Source organism: Camelina sativa, chromosome 2 (assembly GCF_000633955.1).
Source record: "Camelina sativa cultivar DH55 chromosome 2, Cs, whole genome shotgun sequence".
NCBI lineage: Eukaryota > Viridiplantae > Streptophyta > Magnoliopsida > Brassicales > Brassicaceae > Camelina > Camelina sativa.
Window position 1 is genome coordinate 17,414,743 of NC_025686.1, and position 26,080 is coordinate 17,440,822.

Below are 26,080 nucleotides of genomic sequence, written 5' to 3' on the forward strand. Positions count from 1 at the left end.
GAGTCAGCTATAAAGAAGAGTCTTGACGGATCAATAGCTTATAGCTACCTCTCAGAGCTGTGAGTACTCTGAGAACATGTAACTCCATTGAAACTTTCACAGCCCTTTCAATGCGTTATCTATTGCGACGTTCGACAAGCACATGCATACCATCTGTCGATGAAAATCCTCACAGAAGATGAGGTCCACTATCAGATCAAAAGGTTTTACGTTGCTAACAAAAACACTACAAACGTGACACGTTATTTTTGCTCTCTTCATTTAGAATGGCTCAAATTATATGAGTCCATTTTATCAAAATCTATTTAGAGAACATTAATGGAACTTATGGTGTTTTAATTTTCTTGGGTATCCTTTTTCACCTCCCTTAAATTATTTCTTCAACTAATCCACACTATATACCGTCGACAAAAAACAAAAAAAAACATTTATGATTTCTAGCTTTTAAGAAATTGTGATGTAAAAGATTGAAAGACTTTGCTTATATAAAAATAACTCTCTTATTATTATTGTTTAGAAAATCTCCTCTCAAAACTAAACAATGCTTGCACTCTTTCTTATGTCTTTGATCACAACTCAATCAAAGATATATATAGTGCTTTATTCTCCTATTTCTATTAGAACTAGATAACTCCTAATACTAGTAGAATTGTGCTAAACCCCTCTTGTCCTTATCTTTTCTTTGTAAGGATATCTTGGGCTTTAAGTCTTGAAGTTTATCCAACATTTTCTCCTTTAAACTTCAAGTTCTCCTTGCTTACTTCATGAACACCTATCAAGCTCCTCATTTCTTCAAACTTCACTCTAGCCAATGCTTTGGTAAGAATGTCAGCCTTCTGTTCCACTCCTTGAATGTGCTCCACACGAATGAGCTCTCTCTCAATGCATTCTCTCACAAAGTAGTATCGCTGATGTATGTGTTTGCTTTTCCCATGAAACACTGGGTTCTTAGCAAGTGCAATTGCAGACTTGTTGTCGACATATATCATGATTTGAGCTTCTTTCTTTCCTGTAATTTCACTCAACAGATCCTGTAGCCATATCGCTTGCTTAGCTCTTTCTGTTACAGCCATAAACTGGGCCTCACATGAAGACATAGCAACTGTGTCTTGCTTCCGTGTACACCATGTGATCGGAGTATCACCAAAGAGGAATAAATGTCCAGTAGTACTCCTCCCATCATCTTGATCGACGTTGTGACTGCTATCACTAAAACCAACGATCTTCTTCTGCCTCCACGCTTATACTTGAGACCGTAAGACGTCGTTCCTCTCAGATAACGCAGGATCTGTTTTATGATCTCTCCATGAGGCTTCCGCGGGCTCTGCATGTATCTGCTTACAACACTTACCGCAAAGGACAAGTCAGGTTGAGTGTGTAAGAGATACCTCAAACAACCAACATTTCTTCTGAACCGGGTAGGATTTATCTCTGTCTTATCAAGCGACTTAGAGACCTGCAACCCGAACTCCATAGGAATCACTGTTGAGTTACAGCTTTGAAGTCCTGCCTCCTTTAAGATTCTCTGTGCATATCCTTCTTGTTTAATGGTGATGCCATCACTTCCTTGATGCACCTCGATACCAAGGTAGTAGGTGAGCCTACCGAGATCAGACATCTCAAACTTTGATGACATCCCTTCCTTGAACTCCTTAATTGCTCTAAGATTGTTGCCTGTAATAAATAGGTCGTCCACATAAACAACAACAATTAATAGGTCTCCTCCTTTCTCCTTTCGATATACTGCAGTTTCCTTTAAGCATCTCTTGAAACTCATCTCCTTCAAGATTTGATCCAACTTGGTGTTCCAGGCTCGTGGAGCTTGTCTTAGACCCTATAGAGCTTTTGTCAGCTTATAAACTCTATGTTCTTTCCCCTTGATCTCAAAACCTTCTGGTTGATCTACATAGACATCTTTCTTTCAACTCACCATGTAAGAAGGTCGTTTTTACATCTAAATGATGAATCTCCCATCCATCCGATGCAGCCATTCCTATCAACATCCTAATTGTCTCCATACGAGCTACATGAGCAAAAGCTTCTTCATAATCAACTCCACTTTCTTGCACACAGTCCTTAGTAACAAGCCTAGCCTTGTACTTGTTCACTGTTCTGTCTGCATTTCGTTTAATCTTGAAAACCCACTTGAGACCAATTACCTTCACACCTTGTGGTTTATCAACAAGAAACCAAGTCTTGTTTTTGTTGATAGAATCAATCTCATCCTTGCAAGCTAATCTCCACACTTGCTTTTGTTTTGCTTCCTCATAGAACCGTGGCTCATCATGGATCATCAAAAGTAACATCTCACTTTTGACTGATGCTAACAACACATAGTCATTTAGATACTTAGGAGTTTTTGTTTGACGTTCTGACCTTCTTAAAGATGGTTGCTGGTTCTCTTGAGTAACAACATTCTCGTCATCAACTCTGTTTTCTCGAATTATATCATCCCCTGAGTCTGCTCTGTTTTCGTTGATTTGATCTTGTTCTGCAGAACTCGATGATATCGGTCCTTTACCATCATCCTCTATCTCTCCCCATTGCATATGAAACATCCCATGCCTTGAATCCAGGTTCGATACCAAGGTGCACTAAAGACTGAGAACGATCATCCAACTTCTTAAGACCTGCAGTATCAGCTTTAGCATATGCTATACACCCAAATACTCTTAGGTGTTCTATGTTTGGTTTCCTTTCTCGCAAACATTCATACGGAGTAATGTTGTTTAGTGCCTTAGTAGGTATCTGACTGATCACATATGTACTGTGACGAACTCCTTCTCCCCACAGATAATTTGGAACCTCCATGGCCTTCAGAATGCTCCTTGTCATCTCCATAAGAGTCATGTTTCTTCTCTCGACCACACCATTCTGCTGCGGAGTGTATGGTGCAGTTAAGTGTCTCTTGATTCCGTTTGTTTCACAAAAAACATTAAACTCGTTTGATGTGAATTCACCTCCTCTGTCCATTCTAAGAGTAATAATCTCCCTTCCAAGTTCCTTTTCAACATTACTCTTGAACGCCTTAAAGCTTCCAAACGCTTCACTTTTCTCTTTTATCAAGACTGACCACATATATCTTAAAAAATCATCCACAATAACAAATATATATCTGTTATGTGCTAAGGTTGCAGGCGTTATAGGACCGCATAAGTCAGCGTGAATAAGCTCCAATGGCTTGGAGGCTCGATACATTGTTGCTCTTGGGAATGACTGTCTTGTTTGCTTCCCAACAAGACACGACTCACACAGCTTCTTCTCATCTTTAATCTCAGACAATCCATGAACCATGTTCTGTAACGACATTGCTTTCAGAGCCTTAAAATTAACGTGACCAAGCCTAGCATGCCACTTCCAGGTATCATCCTTGATACGAGTATGAAGCCAAACCGATCTTCCAACCTTGAGACTAATCTTGTACAACCTATTAGTTGATCTCACAACCCTTACCAACAATCTGTCACTCGGATCATGAACTGTTAACCAGTTTTGTCTCATACGAACGTCGCAGCCAACCTCTATAACCTGTCCCACGCTCAAAATATTGCTCTTGAGGTCATGAATATAGTAAATATCATTCACTAAAACATGTTCCTCACCTTTACTCTGAAAAATTATTGAGCTTTTTCTTTTTATTTCCACACAAGACCCATCTCCAAACTTCACCTTGCCTCCAATGTTTTCATTCAACTCAGAAAAATAATCCTTATGACCTGTCATATGATTACTTGCTCCATTATCCAAATACCACATCCCATCCTCCTTGGTGTAGTTTCTTGGAATGACCCTTTCTTCATTCAAAAAACAATTTCATGCATGAACAAAGTTTTATCTGCTTCCTCTGTTTCCAATGTCTCTACCTTATTTGCTTCTTGAACTTTCTGAATCTTCTCCGGACACTACGAGGCATAGTGACCAGGTTTGTCACATCGGAAACAGATGATGATCTTTTCCTTCTTTTCTTGAGCTTGGTTCTGTTTTGTGTTAGATCGATCATGTGTGTTATACTGGTTGTTATACTGCGAATTATTTCTCCCTCTACCTCTTCCTCGGTAACCTCTTCCTCCATAGCCTCTCCCTCTACCACGTCCTCTGCCTCGAAAGCTATTATTTCCATTGTTATAGCTTGATTGATACTGATCTGAATAGGAAAACAACAGTTTGGTTTGATTTTCCTCAGGATATCCTTCTTCTGCAATTCTTTCTTCAAACGCCTTGAGTCTTCCCACTATGTCTTCGAAACTTGTGGTGTTGAGGCTGAGAACTTGTTCAAACGAGGCTACCATGTGAATGAACTTACTTCTAGGTAGACTGTTCAAGAATTTCTTCACAAGTCTCGGCTCTTCAATGATTTCACCAAGCGATGCTGCCTTGGTTGCGATTTAGACAATTTTCCAGCAAAACTATCGACCTTGTCTGCCTCTGTCATGCGTAACTTCTCAAACTCTGACATGAGTGTCTGCAAACGTGCCTCCTTGACACGTTCTGCTCCAAGGTTCCTAGACTGAATTGAGTTCCAAATCGCCTTTGGTGTACTCAAGTTACCAACCTGCATGGTAAGTGCTTCCGAAATCGACTGAAACAACAAAGCTGTAGCGATGTCGTTCTTTTCTGAATCATCCGATCCTGGTTCAATTGTTTCCCAGACTTTATGAATATGCAGCATGATCCTCATCCTCATGGACCACACCGTGTAGTTCGTAGAAGTCAAAAGAGGACACTGAATCGAGATAGCTTTGTCCAACTCCTTCGGACGTGATGAAGCTACAAGTTCCCCCATAGTTGTGGTTCGATACTCACTACCAAAACCTGCTCTGTAATCGAATCACAACTTGATCAATTAAGCCTAGAGCTCTGATACCAAAATAAAAGATAAAAAGACTTTGCTTATATAAAAATAACTCTTTTATTATTATTGTTTAGAAAATCTCCTCTCAAAACTAAACAATGCTTGCACTCTTTCTTATGTCTTTGATCACAACTCAATCAAAGATATATATAGTGCTTTATTCTCCTATTTCTATTAGAACTAGATAACTCCTAATCTTAATAGAATTATGCTAAACCCCTCTTGTCCTTATCTTTCCTTTGTAAGAATATCTTGGGATTTAAGTCTTGAAGTTTATGATGTTCTTTCATATATATCCTTATCGAGATAACGACAACAAAATTTTTGTATTATCTTTCCTTTGTAAGAATATCTTGGGATTTAAGTCTTGAAGTTTATGATGTTCTTTCATATATATCCTTATCGAGATAACGACAACAAAATTTTTGTATAACGTTATATCCCATCTAAAGTCAATAAACTAGCCTCAGCTTGTTTTGAATGTACGAATCTATTTAATATTTTGTAATATTGGTCTTCATTGTACAAAATTGACTACTCCTATTATTATAGTTCCAGTGGCTGTACCTTATCATTACTATATTCACAATTTACAAATAAAATATTATCGTATAAATATACAAGAAAACAAAGGGTTATTAACGAACAAGCTCTGCAAGGTTGCAATCAATTCCTCTGCGTTCATCTCCTCTTCACTCTCCAATTAACATTCTAAAAAATGCAGGTTCGTTTTTTTTTTTTTTTCCAAATCTTCAGAACTATTTTTAAGCAATAAAATTTCAATGGTTGTTGTATATTATATATCTACAGAAATAGTGTTATTGCTTATACAATAATACAATATATAAAAAAAGAAGCTAATTTCAATTCATCTATGTGTATGTTTTTTTCCGCCAGTGTTCAGATTAATGAGTTATTGTAATATATTATTCCTTATATATACAATGAACTGCTAATTTGCAGACAGTTAAATTCAAGATGGATGTTTGTGATGAAAACACCAAACGGAAAGCTATGAGAGCTGTCTGGATGTTTTCAGGTACATTGAACACTAATCTATATATGGTTGTAATATTAACAAAACCAATTATAAGCAATGATATTTGTTTGTTGTTATTAGGAGTTTCTTTGGTAGACATCGAGGAGTTAGGTATAGTAAAGGTAAAGGGAATATTTGATAAGATTGAAATGAGGAGCAAACTACAAGAGATAGATAGTTCTGTTGACATCATCATTCCCGTACCGGAACACGAACACAGTTTTCTTATCCCCCCTAAATTAAAGGTCACTTTTTCCACAATTTCAGATTATTATTTTCGCCGAAATTTAAAAAATAGTATCTCAAATATAGAATCTATTTTATGAATTGCTATATTGTAGTTTCCGTTTAAAGTTTTTAATAGGCGCATCATACGGGATGCTATGGAAGTTATTTGGGAGTTTCCAGGTACACCAACACAAATCCATGATTATATTAAACCAAATAAATGAATGATATATATAGTAGGATTAGGATATTTACAGTTTACATACAATACATGTATGTTTGTTGTTAGGAGTTACTTCGGTAGAGGTCAACGAAGATGATGTTCAACTAGAGGTGAATGATGGAGGTTTTGATCAAATTGTAATGGCGGCGAAACTAAGGGACATAGATGAATCTGCTAGCGTTATCATCAAGGCTGGACCAGATGTACAGACACCCAATAACGTAACCTCATGATGGTCGTTCAAAGCCATCAAGACTGGACCATATGCTGATCAGGTGGCAACAGTGAGAATGTCTATTCGGCAACCAAAGCCAAACAAAAGAATACGCAGCTTTACCAAGTTTTCTAACTTCACTTCTGTTTATTTGAATTATTCAATAAGTAAACTAGTCTTCTTATGATCTGTAGGAAGCAGTTTCCACTTTCTCCCAATTTCCAGTTTATTCTAGGAGTTTTGGCTCCACAATGTACTTTTGCTATCTAATCAAATGAAAACAAACAAAAATTAGGTATTCAAATTGCTTATGTTATCTTAAAATCTCTTTGCTTTGAGGAGGGATGAAATTAGTATCAGAGCACCAATCTTTCACTTTCATCTCTTTCATGTGAAATTACAGAAGCAACAAGAGGAGCACCTACTGAGGGAGTTCCATGTGAGATGGTAGTAGTCCAAGTTTTCACTGAATTAGTGGTATCAATGATACTTTTTTTTTCGTCTGTATCAATGATAATTAAAAAGGAACTATTTCAAACAATATATATATTTAATTAATCAAGAAACAAAAGCAATTATAGATTTGTATCGAGTTTCTAAAAAGAAAATGAGCGACACTAGGGTTTTGGGCGATCAGGGTGTTTTGCCGGTGAATGACCAGGATGCTACGATGACGGACAGTGGTGGACAGGACCGACCACGGGGGGATCCTCCTGATGGTCCCCGGACGTGGGTTCAGAAAGTTGTAGGATGCGGCGCGGGGAGGAGGCCGATGCTAGAGGCTTTAATGGATGATACTTTTGTGGATGCACGGATGCGCTTGGAATTTCCACATGGTGAAGATGGCAAACCGGTGGTGACGATTGAACCGGAGATCCTTGAGGTAATGAATGGTATGTGGAAGCAGTGTATGGTCGTGAAGGTGTTGGGGAGGAACGTTTCTCTGGCGGCTCTGAGCAGAAAGTTGAGGGAACTATGGAAACCAAAGGGTGGGATGTACGTAATGGATCTACCGCGTCAGTTTTTCATGATTCGTTTTAACCTGGAGGATGAGTTTTTGTCTGCCTTAACAGGGGGGCCGTGGAAAGCTTTTGGTAGTTATCTTATGGTTAAGGCATGGTCGTCAGAGTTTGATCCATTGCGTGACGAGATTAGTACGACGCCGGTGTGGGTGCGCCTTACAAACATTCCTTTCAACTTTTATCATCCGTCAATACTTATGAGGATTGCTCGAGGTTTGGGGGAACCGATCAAAGTGGACATGACAACTCTGAGTTTTGAGCGGTGTAGGTTTGCAAGAGTGTGTGTGGAGGTGAACTTACGGAGACCCTTGAAAGGCACAGTCATGATTAATGGAGAGCGTTATTTTGCTGCGTATGAGGGTCTAACAAACATTTGTTCCGCATGTGGTCTGTACGGACATTTAGTCCATTCATGTCCTAGAGGAACAGTGGAGATGGTGCGGCAAAGTTCAGTTCAGGGTTCGGAGAAAACGGTGGCCTCGACGGCTGTGGAGGCACGAAAGTCGCAAGAGGGCGACGATGGTTTCACCGTAGTTAGGAGGAATGGGCGGCGGTCGGAGGTACCAACGTTGCCGGTTGTCTCGGTTGCTGGGCCATCAGAGCCAAATATGGGAAGGAATCTGAAGGAAATCACAACCAGTAATAATATCGCGAATATTCCGGTGGCGAACAGTTTTGGTAACTTGGAGTTGGGTTTGGTATCTTCGGAGATCAGGGATCTCGTGATTTCGGGAACTGAAGATAAGGAAAATCGTCAATCTCGGGATATGAGTAATAACCTGAAGAGTGGGATGTAAGGCACTGTCGACAAGAGTAAAGATTTGATGGGCCAGGATAAGGGTGTCACTAATGGGCCTAATGTGAACCTTAAGGAGAAAAGAGTTACGGGCTTGAGGAAGGGGGTTATTAATGGACCAAAATCAAAACAATTCAAGAATAAGCCCACTCGGGGTCTGGTTTTTGGTCCGGCGAAAGGAGAGGTTGAGCTTTCGACCTCGGGGAAACGTATTCGGATGGACTTGGAGGGCATGGGTCGATTGGGAGGTGTTTGTTCGATGGTTAGTGAGAGTGAGATGAGTAAGGAGAATTCAATGGTTAGGACGGAGGGGATTCCATCTAGTGTCTTAGCTCCGCCTCGGTTGGATGCGGGACCTGTACCAAATGACGGGGCAGTTCGGGAGAAGCCGCCGGAGGAGGCGGTTGGTCTCCGACAGGCCTGACGGGTTTCCCCGGTTGTTTTACAGTTTATACTGATTTTTATGATGAATTGCATTTTTTGGAACTGCCGGGGGGCTAATAAACCCAATTTTAGGCGTTCGATTCGATATATGCTGAAGAAGTTCCCGACTAATATCTTGGCTCTGTTCGAGACCCATGCGGGTGGAGATCGTGCGATGCGTATTTGTCAGGGTTTGGGATTTGATCATTCGTTTCGCGTTGATGCTGTGGGACATAGTGGCGGCCTCTGGTTGTTGTGGAGATCGGAGGTAGGGATGGTAACCATCATTGAGGCTGCGGAATAGTTTATTCATGCCAGGGTTGATGATGGAGTGGACCCGATGCATGTGGTAGTTGTGTATGCAGCTCCTACTCCGAGTCGACGTCGAGGGCTTTGGGATAAGCTAAGTCAGGTGTTACAGGGGGTTGGTGACCCTCTAATTGTCGGTGGAGATTTCAATACGGTAGTGAGGCTGGATGAGAGGTCAGGGGGAAATGGTCGGTTATCGCCCGATTCTCTTGAGTTTGGTACTTGGATTAACACAAATTCCTTAATTGATATGGGGTTCAAGGGTTGCCAGTTTACTTGGAGACGAGGTCGTGTGGTAAATACATATGTGGCAAAGCGTTTAGACCGCGTGTTGTGTTGTGCACAGACACGGCTACGATGGCAAGAAGCGACGGTTACTCACCTTCCCTTTCTGGCTTCAGATCATGCACCATTATATCTACAACTCAGCCCAGCGACCAGAGGGGATCCAAGAAGGCGTCCCTTCAGGTTTGAAGCTGCGTGGTTGAATCACCCGGGTTTTAAAGACCTGCTAGTGAATTCTTGGGATGCGACGGTCACTACTCAAGTAGCGCTGCAGAAGTTGCGGGATACGCTGAGAGTTTGGAACCGTGAAGTGTTTGGTGATATCCAACGAAGGAAGGAGTCATTAGCTCAAAAGATTAAGCAGGTACAGGAGCAGTTAGATGTCCTCCAGTCGGATAGTTTGCTACAGGAGGAGGAGGCTTTGGTAAAGGAGTTGGATTTGGTTCTAGAGCAGGAGGAAGTGCTCTGGTTCCAGAAATCAAGAGAAAAGTGGATTGCACTGGGAGATCGTAATACAAAGTATTTTCACACATCTAAGATTATACGAAGACGACAAAACAAGATTGAGATGCTAAAAAATGATGCGGGGAGTTGGGTCTCGGATGGTAAGGAGCTAGAACGAATGGCGATTGCCTTCTATGAGAGGCTTTATTCTCTGGAGGGTGTCGATATGGGAGCAGTGAGTCTGTTGCAGACAGGTTTTACGAAGTTAACGCAATGTGAGATTACTGAGTTGAGTAAACCCTTCTCTGCAGTTGAAGTGGAGAGGTCCATTCGGAGTATGGGGAAGTTCAAATCCCCTGGGCCTGATGGATTTCAGCCGGGTTTCTATCAGTATGGGTGGGATGTGGTTGGTCCCTCGGTTGTCCGCTTTGTTCTGGATTTCTTTGACTCTGAGATCCTACCAGCGGAGGCGACTGATGCTTTAGTTGTGCTGATTGCGAAAGTGGCCAAGCCAGAGCTAATGTCGCAGTTTCGACCTATAAGTTTATGTAATGTTTTATTTAAAACTATTACCAAAACTATGGTGTCTAGACTGAAGAGGGTGATGCCTAAGCTTATTGGCCCTGCACAAGCTAGCTTTATCCCGGGGAGGTTGAGCATGGATAATATTGTTGTCGTTCAGGAGACGGTGCATTCTATGCGACGGAAGAAGGGCAAGAAGGGATGGATGTTACTGAAGCTAGATCTGGAAAAAGCGTATGATCGCATCCGGTGGGACTTCCTGGAGGAGACATTACTAGTCGCAGGGCTCTCTCAAAGTTGGTGCAGTCGGATTATGCAGTGTGTGAAAGATCCTATGATGACAGTTCTGTGGAATGGGGAGAAGACGACACCACTTCGACCTTCGAGAGGTTTGAGACAAGGGGATCCCCTTTCACCCTATCTCTTTGTACTATGTTTGGAACGTCTTTGTCATCTCATTGAGTTGGCTGTTGATTGTAAAGAATGGAAACCAATCTCTCTCTCTCGCGGAGGTCCGAAGCTGTCACACATTTGTTTTGCGGATGATCTAATCCTCTTCGCGGAAGCATCAGTGGCACAAGTTCGAGTTATTCGAAAGGTGTTGGAGCGGTTTTGCCTTGCTTTAGGTCAGAAGGTGAGTGTCAGAAGGTGAGTTTGGAGAAATCTAAAATCTTCTTCTCTGATAATGTCAGTCGGGAGCTTGAAGAACGTATAAGTGCAGAGAGTGGGATCGGTTCTACAAGAGCACTAGGGAAGTATCTCGGGATGTCGGTGCTTCATAAGAGATTAAATAAAGAAACTTTTGGAGAGGTGCTTGAGAGAGTCTCTTCTCGGTTATCTGGCTGGAAGGGGAGATTTCTCAGTTTTGCGGGTCGACTGACTCTAACGAAGGCTGTATTATCGTCTATACCAATCCATTCAATGAGTACAATCTGTTTGCCTAAGTCTACACTGGCTGCGTTGGATAAAATCTCAAGAGGTTTCCTTTGGGGGAGCACTTTAGAGAAGCGGAAGCTTCATTTGATATCTTGGGAGAGAGTGTGTCTTCCTAAGCATGAAGGAGGGCTGGGGATTCGAACTGCGAGGGATATGAATGTTGCTCTACTTGGGAAAGTTGGTTGGCGGTTAGTGCATGATACTACAAGTCTCTGGGCGTGAGTTTTACGGTCCAAGTATAAAGTAGGGAGGATTCAGGATGGTTCATGGCTAATCCCCAAAGGTACGTGGTCCTCTACTTGGAGAAGTGTGTGCAGGGGGTTGAGGAAGTGATTCTCCCAGGGTTGAGTTGGGTGATCGGAGATGGTAAGCAAATTAGGTTCTAGAGGGATAAATGGCTCTTACCTATGCCACTGATGGATGTGGTGTGTGGGGAACTGCCAGAGGATTTGAGAGATATGCGTGTTTGTGATGCTTGGATTGTGGGTATGGGTTGGGCACTGAGCTTTTTGGGGCCTTATCTACCAGAGAATGTTTGTCTTCGGTTGTATGCAGTGGTTATCAACAACATTGTGGGTGAATCTGACCGGCTGTCATGGGGGGAGACGTCAAATGGGTGTTTTACGGTTAGCTCTGCGTATGCGATGTTGCGGCGGGATGACAAGCCGAGACAGGATATGCGTTGTTTTTATGAATGTATTTGGCGGGTGCGAACTACAGAGCGTGTTCGGTGCTTCCTTTGGCTGGTCTCCCATCAAGCTCTGATGACAAATGTTGAAAGGGTTCAGAGACATTTGAGTGAGTCGAACCTCTGTTCGGTGTGTAGTAGTGGGGAGGAAACAATCTTGCATGTATTGAGGGATTGTCCTGCAATGGCAGGGATTTGGCAGAGGTTAATGCCACAGAGACTTCTTCCTTCCTTTTTTGGAGCCTCGTTACTGGAATGGTTATATGCCAACCTGTCGGATACTGTGGAAAGAAATGGTCACTCTTGGGCTACGTTGTTTGCTGGAGCAGTGTGGTGGGGGTGGAAGTGGCGATGTGGTGACATTTTTGGTGGTTTGGGGAAGTTTCGTGATAGAATTCGCTTTCTAAAGGACCTAGTAGAGGAGACCTATAAGGCTTTCCTAGCCCCAGCGAGTGAGAGGGGAGCAGTGGTTCGAGAAGAACGCCTTATATCATGGTCGCCGCCGCCGGAGGGGTGGTTGAAAATAAATACGGATGGTGCGTCACGGGGTAACCCAGGGTTGGCATCAGCTGGGGGTGTCTTGCGGGATGGGGATGGGAATTGGCTCAACGGTTTTGCTCTGAATATTGGGTTCTGTTCTGCACCTCTTGCAGAGCTTTGGGGTGTTTATTACGGTTTGGTGATGGCTTGGGAGAAGGGTTGTACGCGGGTCGATCTTGAGGTGGACTCCGAGTTAGTGGTGGGTTTTTTAACTACAGGGATCAATGAGTCTCATCCCCTGTCTTTTCTAGTGTGTCTGTGCTATGGCTTTATTTCGAAGGACTGGATAGTCCGGATTCGTCATGTGTATAGGGAAGCTAATCGTCTTGCTGGCGCATTAGCAAACTATGCTTTCACTCTCCCTTTGGGTTTTCATTCGTTGCTTGTTAGTCCTAAGTGTGTTCAGGGGTTTATTTTGGAGGATGCTGTCGGTTGGTCTAGGCCACGATTGGTCCGTTTGTAGTTGTTTTTATTTTTCTAATAATATGAGGGGAGGCTAATTTGTCTCCCCCTCTCTTACCAAAAAAAAAGAATTGGTTTAATCAATTTGTTTATCTAACTTTACCTGAAAAGAAGACTCTTTGAGAAATATAAATTGTCAGTTTTCTTAGTTAAGGTTACTGATGTTATAGAAGAAGAAAGTCAAATCGCTTATTGGTTAAACATTGGACCGTTTAAATTGGTTATCGATATGGTTTGAGTTTAATATCCTCAAACTATTTTATCCGGTTAAACGTTGTGCAGAGCTCTCAAGTCGCAGAATTTATCAGGCATTATTTGTCCCTCAAGATTTCTCTAAGCTACGTCACCTCAAAGTATATAATAATTAATTTGCTGCAAGGACCTTAGCCAGTGACCTTAGCCGTAACTCTCTGACTGGTATCATTCCAGAGTTTTGAACTTATATGCGCTTGGAAGATTTGTAAGCATCTTTTACATTGCGTCTGTAACAAAGTCAAATACAATCAATTTTTTTATGTAGTACTAATCAAACAGTAAAAGCTAATCCTTACTTAATAAAAATCAAAGTGGTAATCTTAGAACAACGGTCACCTACTAGACACATATGTAGTTAGTTTTTCCATAAAAGATAAAAAGGGTTAGACCATCGGACTCAAAAAAAGGAGAGATTAGAATTGGAGACACGAATAAATTAAAGATCCATCTAGCTTGTGTTTTTCTTATATTATTGAGATACCAACAAAAAGAATATTGCATAACTCTGTATACACTTGTAATCATCTAAAGTCAATTAGACTCAACTTGTATTTTGATTGTACCAATCTATTTTATTTTATTTTGTATTGGTCTTGATGTACTAAATTGACTATTTTTACATTATAGTTTTTGGTAGAGCTGTCAAAATGGGCGTCCACGTCCATTTTGACCCGTCCAATATTGTCCACTTTTATTTTGGACAAATAGGTGTCCGTGTCCATTAACGTCCGGTCCATTAACGACCATGCCCACTTATGCCCATTTTTTTATGGGCTTTCCATGGGTGTCCATTGGACAAAAATATAACAAATTTTATAAAATGAGAAAAAAATTGTGTAATTAGCTTAGAACATAAACATAAATGATCATTTTGTGCTGCCAATCACATTGATCAACATATAAAACATAAAAGATGGATCCAAAAGCAATAAAGCATAAATGTTTCATCTAGAACTAGAATGATCAACATCCAAAACACAATGACCAACATCCAAAACACAATGATCAACATCCAAAAGCAATAAAATAAAGCAAACATGAACATCTAGAATGTTTCAAACACAATGACACACATATTTCAAACTCCCTCTCCTTCTCCTTCTCCTTCTTTGCCTTCTTCGAATGGATCAACAATCTCTTCAAAACCTCTAAGCCAATTTCTAGCGCAAATTAGAGTTTGGACATTAGAAGGAATGAGTGAACTCTGATACTTACTTAAAACTCGACGGAGATTGAAGGGAAGACGATGGTATCGCTGGAGAAATCGCCAGAGAAAATCGCCGACAAAGTTAGAAGAAAATGAGAAATGAAATGTGTTTTACGATTTCCCCAAATCAATTTTGACCTAGAATTGTTTGTCCAATGGGCCGCCCAATGTCCAGCTTGTCCACGCCCATTTTGTCCGTGGGCTTTGTTGTCCAAACCCACATAAGTCCGTTTCAATTATGGGCTTGTCCATGACCGGTCCATAATGAATTGGACATGGTCTGCCCATGGACAGCCCGCCCATTTTGACAGCTCTAGTTCTTAGTGCTGAACATTATCATTACTATATTCACTATTTTACAAATAAAATATAATTGCTTAAATATATGAGGAAGCAAAGGGGTATTGACGTACAAGCTGTGAGGTTGCAAATCATATTCCTCTGTGTTCGTCTCTTCTCCACTCTCCAACTTTTTAAAACATTCTAAAAAATGCAGGTTCTTTTTTTTTTCATTTTTTCTCAATCCTTCATAAAAGTTTTTAAACAAGAAAAATTCAAAGGTTCTATATTATATATCTACGGTAATTTTACAAAAATATACACAAATATCTATATATACATTTTTCAAGTACATTTAGCAAATAGATCCTGAAGTTGCCACATATTTACAAGACTGCCATTGGCATTAATTATTAATTTGTTTTTCATTTAATTAATTAATATTAAGTTTTTATTTTTGAAAACAAGATTTTCCTTTCTAAAAAAATTTCTAAAACAATTGGAACCACTCCCTTTAATATTAGGGGCATTCTCAAAAATGCCGCTTTTTTCATACCCTTTTTTAAAAACACTCTTTCATGTTGACCATTTTTAAAACTACCCCTCTTTATATACAAAATGACCAAATTACCATTTTTGAGTGACAGCAAGAATGTACAGTCATCAAAATCGAAAAAAATTTCCCGCCAAAAATAATTTTTTTTTCCTACCAAAAAAAAAATTTCCCGTCAAAAATATTGAAATTTATACCTTATAAAGACATTGTAAACACTTTTAAAAACCTTTTAAAAGCATTTACAATGTGTTTAAAAACCTTGTAAATGCTTTTAAAAAGCTTTTAAAAGCGTTTACAAGGTGTTTAAAAACTTTTTAAAACCCTTTTAAAAACCTTATAAAAACCTTGTAAACATTTTATAAAGTTTTTAAAAACATTGTAAAAGCGCTTACAAGGTGTTTAAAAACCTTTTAAAAATCTTTTTAAAAACCTTTTAAAAATCTTTTTAAAAACCATTTGAAAACCTTTTAAAAACCTTTAAAAATCCTTTTAAAAACCTTGTAAACGTTTTTACAAGGTGTTTAAAAAACCTTTTAAAACTCTTTAAAAAATCTTGTAAAAGTTTTTTGGCGGGAAAAATTTTGGCGGGAAAATTTTTTTGTCGAAAAATTTTATCAAATTTTTTTTGGCGGAAAATTGTTTTCGAAAAATTTTTGGCGGGAAAATATGTCGGAAATTTTTTTGATTATTGATTAAAATATTTTTCATCTAAGGGTAAAATGGTCATTAAAAATTAAAGGAGGGCAAAAATAAAAATGACAAAAAGGGTATTTTTGAAAAGGGTATACCAAAAAGGGTATTTTTAACAAATTCTCCTAACAAAGTATTAAGTTTATAATTGATTTAATTAATATTAAGTTTCTAATTTTACAAAACAATATTTTTTCCATACACAAATTTTCTAAACAATCGGTCTAACCAAGAAACAAATTGATTTTCGATCTTGGAGGAGGATCCGTGGCCAAGATTTTTGATCTCAACGCATTGATTTCCCCCTAAAATAAATATTCACAATCAAATATAAAATATATCATTCAAAAAAACTAATGGTATGATTTTAAAAGATAACAAACATATTTACTATTCAATTTGATATCTTATTCAAAGAATAATAATAAAATATAAAAGATATTGCTTGTTCACAGATTTATTTTTATTTTGTATTACGTATTTAAAAATAATTTTTTACTTTCACGGATTTCATATGATGAGTTTTTGCGGATTAAATTTTTTTGAATATGTTGCATGACCCGCCTAGCATGACGGGTTTGGAATATAGAACCAACACTAAAACTATTAGTTTATCTCATATATATTATAGATTTGTAATCATAGTTTTGAAACTTAACTTATAAATTATTTAGTATATGAACTACAAAATATTACACATACTATAACACATTCTTAATATTCCAAAAAAAAAATACACATAAAAATATACATTAACATACTATATATGCATATACTTCTGTTTAATTCTAGAGAACAAAACAAATCTAAAATTTTATATTCTATCTAATAACAAATTTAATGTAATTAGATTATAAACTTTATAAAATGTAAGAAGAAGAACAAAATTCTAAACAAAATTCTAAATTAATTAAACAAAACTTTAATTAATTGAAAATTTGAAAACTAAATAAATTAAAAAATTATTATTTAAAATACAATAATTTATAACTTACTCCTGCGGTGTACCGCAGATGAAATCCTAGTGTACATGCATATATCAAACAGAGTTATTGCTTATACAATAATACAAAAAAAAAAAGAAGCTAATTTCAATATGTATGTTTTTATTTCCAATTTTCAGATTAGTTTTACAAACAATCAAGTATCAATTCTTTAATATTAATTACGGCATGAATTTTTTATATAGTTATTGCTTATGTATACAAATGAAATCCTAATTTGCAGGAGGAGATAGTTGAATTCGTAATGGATGTTTCTGATGGAAGCATCAAACGGGCAGCTATGAGAGTTGTCTGGATGTTTTCAGGTACACGGAACACTAACCTACATATGGTTGTAATAGTAACGAAACCAAATAAATCAATAAGTAGTTTAATCTATGCAAACTTGAAATATTGAAGCAAAAAAGTATTTGCTGTTATTAGGAGGTTAGTCTCGTAGACATCAATGAGAAAGGTATACTAAAGGTGAAGGGAATATTTGATAAGATGGAAATGATGAGAAAACTATCTGAGATAAATGATTCTGTTGTCATAATCACCGGGGGTCCTAGTCACAGTTTTATAATCCCTCCAAAGGTTCATTTATTCAATTTTTGTTTTTAAGAAATTAAAATTTTAATGGCTTATCATTATCTACTATCTTATATAATAAGAGAAGGTTTTTCTCAACTTCTGCTTAGAACATGACATCTGGCTTATTATATAACTGACACATGTCCTTTCTTATTCTTAAAGGCTATTGTTTTTACATTTTCAAATTGGGCCTAACAAAATAAAACCAGTTACAAGTCCAACAAATATAATTGACAGCCTTTACACCCATCAGGAGGATATGAACCAAACGATGTCAAATTCACCTATACTCACTTTCTCACAATCATCGTTCCCAGCAGCTACCACCTCCGATGTACCTTCACAAAAATCTCCTAATCCTTGGGTTTCTTTGGTTTAATTTTCCTATTCTACCACCAAATTCTAAATCATTTCTGGTTTAATGTCTGTGTCAAGATCCCGAACACCTATTTGAAGTTCCGAATTGTATGTAACATTAATCCTGTCCAAAATCGTTTTTAAATTGCTTGGTATCAAATTTAGAAATATTAAGAAAGGGGTTTAGATCTTCACTACCAATTAGAATCATATAAACCATTATTATGACGTTATTTGTATTACTTATTACAATCTTTAAGGTAATTAAAAAATTCCATTGAAGTATATCCTTCATTTTCATCTTTACGTTTACCACCCAATTATAACGTAATGAAAATAATACCAAACACCTATGATTTCATGGTCATTAACATTTCATTCCAATCCCTGATTACTCTCCCTCATCCATTGCATTAAGTTTTTTTTTAAATAACAACCTTTGACGACACTCATCTTCTCTCTCACACACCATGGGTAAAACTAAAACAATAGCACCCTACTCTACCCTTGATTCAACCTCCAACGAAATACACAACACTGGTATCAATAGGATTGTTGTTTGGGTCATCCATATTTGGGAAGTTCGAGACTTTTGAAGAAACAATATGTTACTTATTGTTCCTAATGAAAATGTCTCCTTACTGATGAAAATGTATATTATCTCTATGATTGTTCCTCTTGACCCCTGATTTACCTCCATTTTAACACATTCATTTAGCCTTTGTTTCAGGATTGTGCTATACAAGCTTCAGTTGTTCCTAATTGTGTGTCTAAGTTTCAAGATCAATTGGTTAAAGGCCAGTTGTACAGCATCAATGATTTCGATGTTGTTGCATCCTCCAACCGTTATCGTCGCACCAAGCACAAGTGGAGAATTGTTTTCACGGAGAAAACGTCTTTGGAGACTGTTAAAAAATGACAATGCTCTATTGGTTTTGATTATTTTAGGTTCTCTACTTTTTCAGACTTGCTTGATATGGTAAACAAGGGTGAGGAGCTTCCAGGTAACAACCTTTTTTGCATTGTTCGTATTTCTGGTCTCTTAGCTTCCACTCTGTTCTTCAGTATATGATTTATATCTACATTTACCCACTCACCAGATGTTGTTGGCCAAATATCCTCGTCTCGAACATTTGAAAACAAAGATCAGAACCACCCTTCAAAGACAACTTTCAGTTTAATACTGACTTGCATTTTAGAAAGGTATGGGGTTTTTTTTTTTTTTTCAGATTCGTTCTACATTTTGTAAGTCTGTAACTGTGTAACATTTATGGTGTTTGTTGTAGTGGTGACAACATATACATATCTCTTTGGAGAGAACTTGCGGTCGATGTCCATGCCAAACTTTTAACCCTAAAAGATGAAACAGTTGTTGTCATTGCAACCCATGTAAACCCACAAAAAGTTAGGCGTAAGTGTTTTGTTTTTAACGTTCTACTTTCTATTAAATACTAATTGGTTCAACGTTAGTGTTCTAAAACTTAAGACCAATGTATATGAGCCTATGAATGAATATAATGCTAACAATGGGCCATATGTATTCTTGACAATTTCAAAATTAGAGCATGGGTTGACAATTTCAAAATTAGAGCATGGTTAATTCTGTTTAAGATTTGATGTTCTTCATCTTCAATTCAATAAACCGTGGAAAGCTAAATATTGTTTTAGTAACGTCCCATTATCACCTTTAAATCCCAATGAATTGGCTTACATTTATATCAAAAAATCAGTTTCAATGTTTAGTCATAAATTTATATTGCAATCTCTTATTTCTCTTCATCTAGAGTTCTATATTGTCCCATTAATTTTAAACGGCCAAATTCTGCTACTATAATGGCTGCTGGCTGGTCCCTTAAAATGTATATTTCATGTGATTGTATTCTATTTCGTACTTAAATTATTGTTATGATTCGAGGAAAGTTCTAATGTCTCTGAAGCATTTTTCCTTAAGATCACGTAAATGACTTGCTCATTGCATAGTTCATTTTTAAATCCCATTATCACCTTTAAAATCCCAATAAATTAGCTTACATTTATATTTAAAAAATCAATTTCAATGTTTAGTCATAAATTTATATTCCAATCTATTATTTCTCTTTATCTAAAATTCTATATTGTCCCATTAATTTTAAACGGCCAAATTCTGCTACTATAATGTCTGACTGGCTGGTTCCTTAATATGTATATTTCATGTGATTGTATTCTATTTTGTACTCAGATTATTGTTATGATTCGAGGAAAGTTCTAATGACTTTGAAACATTTTTCCTTTAGATCACGTAAATGATTTGCTCATTGCACATATAATTTTTAAATCCTATTATCACCTTTAAAATCTCAATAAATTAGCTTACATTTATATCCAAAAATCAAATTCAATGTTTAGTCATAAATTTATACATTCCAATCTCTTATTTCTCTTTGACTAAAATTCTATATTGTCCTAATTTTAAACGGCCAAATTCTGCTACTATAATGGTTGACTGGCTGGTTTCTTAATATGTATATTTCATGTGATGTATTCTACTTCATACTCAAATTATTGTTATGATTCGAGGAAAATTCTAATGTCTCTGAAGCATTTTTCCTTTAGATCATGTAAATGATTTGCTCATTGCACAATTCATTTTTAAAGGAAAATGGAGGATTTAAGATCTCAGACAAGGAACTAAACTTTATGCAAGCATGTAAGGTAGTAGTCTGGACTGGTGGTTAGGTGGAGGAGAAAACCTTTACGGAATGACCAAACAATCAAATAAAAAATTTAGTTACTCTTATTTTCTCCTTTAAGCTTTTTTTCTATTGCCATATTGAGTAAAGTTTTCTATTAAGTTATGGAGACACCATGAGCCTACGTGCATGTACACTACGACATATTCATAAAGTTAAAACAATGCAGCTTAGCCTAAGATATATATCACACAACGGTATAATTGTGTTAGAAAATGATTTTTTGAGTTTAAAATTTCATTATACATTCTTTTATTTATATATTATTCTAACTTGGATATTTGTTAAGATTACTACGGATAGGGAGACCTAAAGCTTAAAATAGATGATCATATCTATATTATATATATATCGAAGGAAGACATTAGAAGAAACAACGTTAGACGAAGTGATTTGTAATTGATTTCAGTTAACTTATGATATGGGACTTCAATTTCAACCTTCGCTTATGTCTTCACGTAACAACAAAATAAAGATGATGAGGATTTGCCTTAATCAATGACGAAATGAATAAAATCACCAAAAGGTGATCTTTATTTTATTTTATTTTTGGTTTAAAGCCACTGAATAGGCTTTGAAGTTTGAAGGATTCGTATCATTTTACATCTTGTGTTGACAGGACAAAAAAGGTGCTTTTGATGTTAGGGGTTACTAACAGTTAAAAGAGAAATAAATTACACATTATCTGAATCTGAGGATAAAAATGTGCAATATTAAGGAATATAATATTTATTTTATATCTCTAAACTTCACCATATTTAATAAAAGATTATGGGATAAATTCAAAACTCAACAATGATGGTAGATCTCGGCTATTTCTGTAAAGCTACAGCGGAAACAACGTCCAAACAAGTTATTGTCGTAGTTTGAAAGTGACATGTATTAATATGACTATATGAGACTATAATTTTCAATAATCACAAAATTTGCCTTAAGTGTATTGCAAAATGGTTACATCGCAAAACAACATGTACTAAAAGAGAATCAGTCTAAGCTTTTAAACATTTTGTTATTCAAAAAAGTAAACATGATTAATAAAATCCATTATACATGAGGGTGTAGTTTAATTACTTAGGATACATACTCTTCTCCCTAAAATTTATATAATTTTTATCAATTAAAAAAATCCAATTAAGAAAGCAAAATACAGAAATATAAAAATCTAACAATTAAAAAAATTGCCAATCGAACAAATATTAAGATAAGCCCGTGCGTAGCACGGGGCAACTCCTAGTATATATATATACCATGGATGATATTTTGCAGGTGAGATTTGTAGTCAAGTTTGATGTTTTTGATGAAGGCATCATAGATGATGCTATGGAAGTTTTCTGGGAGTTTTCAGGTACACCAACAAAAACCTATGGTTATGTCAAACCAAATAAACATATGGTAAGATATTCAGTTTACATAATTTTAAAATAAACCATTAATTAATGTTTGGTTAGGAGTTACTTCGGTAGAGATCAAGGGAGATGATGTTCAACTAGGGATGAATGGAGACTTTGATAAAATTGTAATGGCGACCAAATTAAAGGACATAGATGAAAATGTTAGCGTTTTTTTCATGGACGAAACAGATGACGACGTGGTGGAGCAATTAAGTGAAGATTTTTAGGTGGCAGTGAGAAGGTCTAGTCGGCAGCCGTACCAAAGCCAAACATGAAGTATGTAGCTTGACGAAAGTCTTACAACTTCACTTTGTTTATTTTGAATTATTCAATAAGGAACTCTATAGGAAGCAGTTTCCACTTTCCGAATTTCCAGTTTGTTCTAGGAGTTTTGACTCCACTTTAATTTGCTTTTATGTATTTTTGCTATTTAATCAAATGAAAACAAACAAAAAATTTAATGGGTAGTCTAAACTACCAATCAAACCGCTTGTGTCATCTTACAGACTCTTTGCTTTAAGGAGGGGTGAACGTAATAATTGGTATCAGAGCAACAATCTTTCACTTTCATTTTCACCACACACCACACCATTGCTAGAACAACAAAAATTTCACTAAGACGGTTCAAACCCAATCTTCAGTTTATTAAGCTCCTTAACCCTATCTTCTATAATCTGCATTAAGCTGATATTTTAACTTTTCTAAATTTTATTATAACAGTTTAGATATTTCATTTCCTAGCTAGCTTCAAGGACATCTTTCATATATTTACTAATTACACGGTATTAGTTGAAATGTTGAAGCCACTAAAGTCAGAGACCAGGCCACACTCTAACCATATATTATTTAGAAAGACTAAACTAGACTCAACTTGTTCTGATTCTACCATTTATAATATAAAAAGACTCTAATGGTTTGTTGGTCTTGATGTACAAAATTGACTATTTCCTTTTATAGTACCAGTGGATGTACCTAATCATTACTATATTCACTAGTTACAAACGAAATATTGTATAAATATTGGGAGGGGAAGCAAAGGGTTGTTATTGTGCAATGCAAGCAGCGAGGTTGCAATCACATTCCTTTACTGTAATCTCTCTTCACTGTTAAGTGTTTATCTTTGTAACATTCTGAAAATGCAGGTTCGTCTTTTTTTCTCAAAATTTTCATATTATTTTTATGCAAAGAAAACTTCAAACGGTAAGATTATCTAAAAGAGTATTGCGTAAACTATCAACTATTAAAATTGCAGGAGGAAAAGACAGCTGAATTCAAGTTGGATCTTTCTGATGAAAGCGTTAAACGGAACACTATGAAAATTGTCTGGATGTTTCAAGGTGCAAATCTACTTCTATTTTTCTTTCTTTTTTTTGGTAATAACAAATCTACTTATATGATTGTATTAATGAAACCATATCAATCCATCAATCAACACGTACGTGATTTAATTAATCTAAATAGGCCAAAATATTGAAGCAATAATATTTTGTTGTTTCTACTTTCTAGGAGTTACTTTAGTAGACATCAATGAAAAAGGTATACTAAAGGTGAAAGGATATTTTGATAAATATGTAATGGGGGAGATACTCCAACAGGAGATAGATAACTCTGTTGACATAATACATAAATCGGAGCAAAATCGCATCTCGGGTTTCGATACAGTTTACAATTATTTTCACACTCCAAAAACGCAGGTCCGTTTTTTTTATAAATCTTCAGATTATTTTGAAGGAACTAAAAATATTATTACTTACCATGCATGAACCGCTAATTTGCAGGAGATAGTTGTATTCGAGTTTAGAGTTCTTAATGAACTTATCATACCGGCAGCTATGGAAATTATCTGGGAGTTTTCAGGTACATTAGAAAAAAAAAATCTATGGCTATATGTAGCCTATGTTATTAAACAAAATAATTCATGTATCAGTCCCTACTATTAATCGAGTAGACCATTTATAAAATATGACATGTTTTGTTGAAAATTACAGAATATTACCATTAGTTTGAGATTATTTTGATATTTTTATAATAGATATAAACGTCATTCCGAACTTTTATTTTTTTTTTCACTAGATTTTTTTTATTATTTTAATATTATAAAACTAGAACTGAAAAGTAAAAACAACACCTTGCTTGCTACGTTGTGTTATTGTAAATATCATTGTGTACAGAAATAGAAATAGTTAATTAGCTATTCATATTATGTATAAATTACTACTATTAAATTTAAAAACATTTCTCCCCATTTTACAGCTCTTGTACTTTACCTAGTTTCTATATAAAGTAAGAATTTCGATCTGTTTAGTCTTTTTGAAAAATATAAATCATTAACCCATGTTTGTAAGTTGTTGTTAGGAGTTACTTCGGTAGAGGTCGAGAAAGATTTTTATCTACGGGTGAAGGGAGGAGAAATTAAGAAATTCTACATGGTAACGAAACTAAAAGAAGTAGATAAACATGTTAAGATAATATGGGATGGACAAGATTTAGAAGAAGCAGAGCCGCCAAAAAAGCAACCCGATGTCGGTAGCTCGAAATTGCAAACAGAGCCTGGTATAAAAACGAAAAATATGTACGGATACGGCTATGGTGTGCCTGCGCCTCAGCATGAACCATTTAAAAGAAAACAAGGTATCAACCAAGCAAAGCAGCCGCTAATCTACGATGCTGCTGCACGTGTGCATGCGCCTGCGGGTGGACCTTTTGTTTTTAACCAACACCAATGGATTAAGGAAGCAAATCAGCTGCCGATCCATGACAAGCAAAATGCGAATAAGCCTTTTCTGCAGCCGCAAAAAGAAGGAGTCTACGTTGCACATAACCATGGTAAGAAAAAGCAAGAAGGAGTGTTTGCAAAGATGTTTGGTTTGAACAAGGAACAACCTCAGGTCAAGAAGGAGGAAGGTTTCAAACGTGATATCCAAAATGCTCAGCACTTCGATCCGCAAATAAAAAAAGGTCCAGATGGAAAATACCATATATATAATCCTTATGACGGTGGCTTACAAGGTACAGCACAAAACTCTGGTTCTTGTATCGACATCAAAGTATACGTTGCATTTTCTTTTATTTCTTTGTTAACCTTAGAAGATATTTGTGTTAAACTATCTATTACAGAAATAGAAACGTCACTAGCTCGAACACTAGGTTCCAAAGGATCGACATCAAGTTTTAAGAAAACAGAGTTTGGCTCAAGCGGTACGCGTAGTCACTCTAGTTTCTCACGATCAAGCAGTGCGACGAATCTATCTCAATCCATACTACAAAGTAGTAATACGGCGTATTCCTCTCACTCCACACTACCATCCAGTTCGTGGAATCCGTCTCACTCACGATCAAGAAGTTCGGAGAATCTCTCTCAATCACTATCCAGCACTGCGACGTACTCCTCTCAACCCACAATATCAAGCAATAGAGTGAACCCCTATCAGTCCTTGAAATCAAACGGAGCGAGTGGGTTCACGCGAGGCAAGAGTTCACAAAATTAAGCATATATGCATGCATGATCAGTTGCAAAGAAAGAAAGTAATGGCAAAGCTAAGCTACGATATGTTTTGACAAAGAAAAAAAGACGTGTCAAGAATAAAGGTCCAACATAATTTACTCTAGTCTATCAGATCGGTTTGAGCTCCCTGGACAATTTCATCTCTTCTTCTATAATCTAGTTTGTCTCATTAATTATCTGTTGTGGTTTTATCACATAATTGGCGATCTGTTGTTTTTGTAAACCTTAAGGTTTTGTCCTCCAATTGTGTTTAGTTGATTGAGATTTTTAAAGATTTGTGTGCTTTTTTTTTTGTTACGTTATAAATATAAGTTGCTCGTGACAGCACCACACCACACAATTGCTAGAACAACAACAAAATTAACAGAGACTGTTAGTCTTGACTCGACGCCTGCGGAAGAGTCAATGGCCAATAGTAAAGAACAGATCTATGATCTTGAGTCAAACCTTGGTTTGATTAGAGAGGAAGTACGAGATATGTGCTCCGTCAGTTTTAATAGGGAAGTAACATCGTTTGACCCCAAATTAGTTTGCTTCAGTTAAGCAAGTGA

The 26,080-nt window shown here is 36.8% G+C and overlaps 2 protein-coding genes across 3 annotated transcripts; both read left to right on the forward strand.

Moving 5' to 3' along the window:
• Positions 5,497 to 6,860, forward strand: LOC104727820. 2 transcript variants are annotated; one of them, XM_010446893.1, is made up of 5 exons: positions 5,497 to 5,576; positions 5,816 to 5,891; positions 5,973 to 6,136; positions 6,233 to 6,299; positions 6,409 to 6,860. In XM_010446893.1, exons 1-5 carry the CDS (start codon positions 5,571 to 5,573, stop codon positions 6,573 to 6,575), a joined length of 480 nt encoding a protein of 159 aa, XP_010445195.1. In that variant the 5' UTR covers positions 5,497 to 5,570; the 3' UTR covers positions 6,576 to 6,860. The 2 variants fall into 2 exon arrangements, with proteins under 2 accessions (XP_010445195.1, XP_010445200.1); XM_010446898.2 differs by having other exon boundaries at positions 5,511 to 5,576; positions 5,750 to 5,891.
• LOC104727836 lies at positions 23,054 to 25,819 on the forward strand. Its single transcript, XM_010446909.2, has 6 exons — positions 23,054 to 23,166; positions 23,277 to 23,361; positions 23,531 to 23,718; positions 23,803 to 23,881; positions 24,380 to 25,033; positions 25,142 to 25,819. The coding sequence occupies exons 1-6, from the start codon at positions 23,161 to 23,163 to the stop codon at positions 25,510 to 25,512; spliced, it is 1,383 nt and encodes a 460-aa protein (XP_010445211.1). The 5' UTR covers positions 23,054 to 23,160; the 3' UTR covers positions 25,513 to 25,819.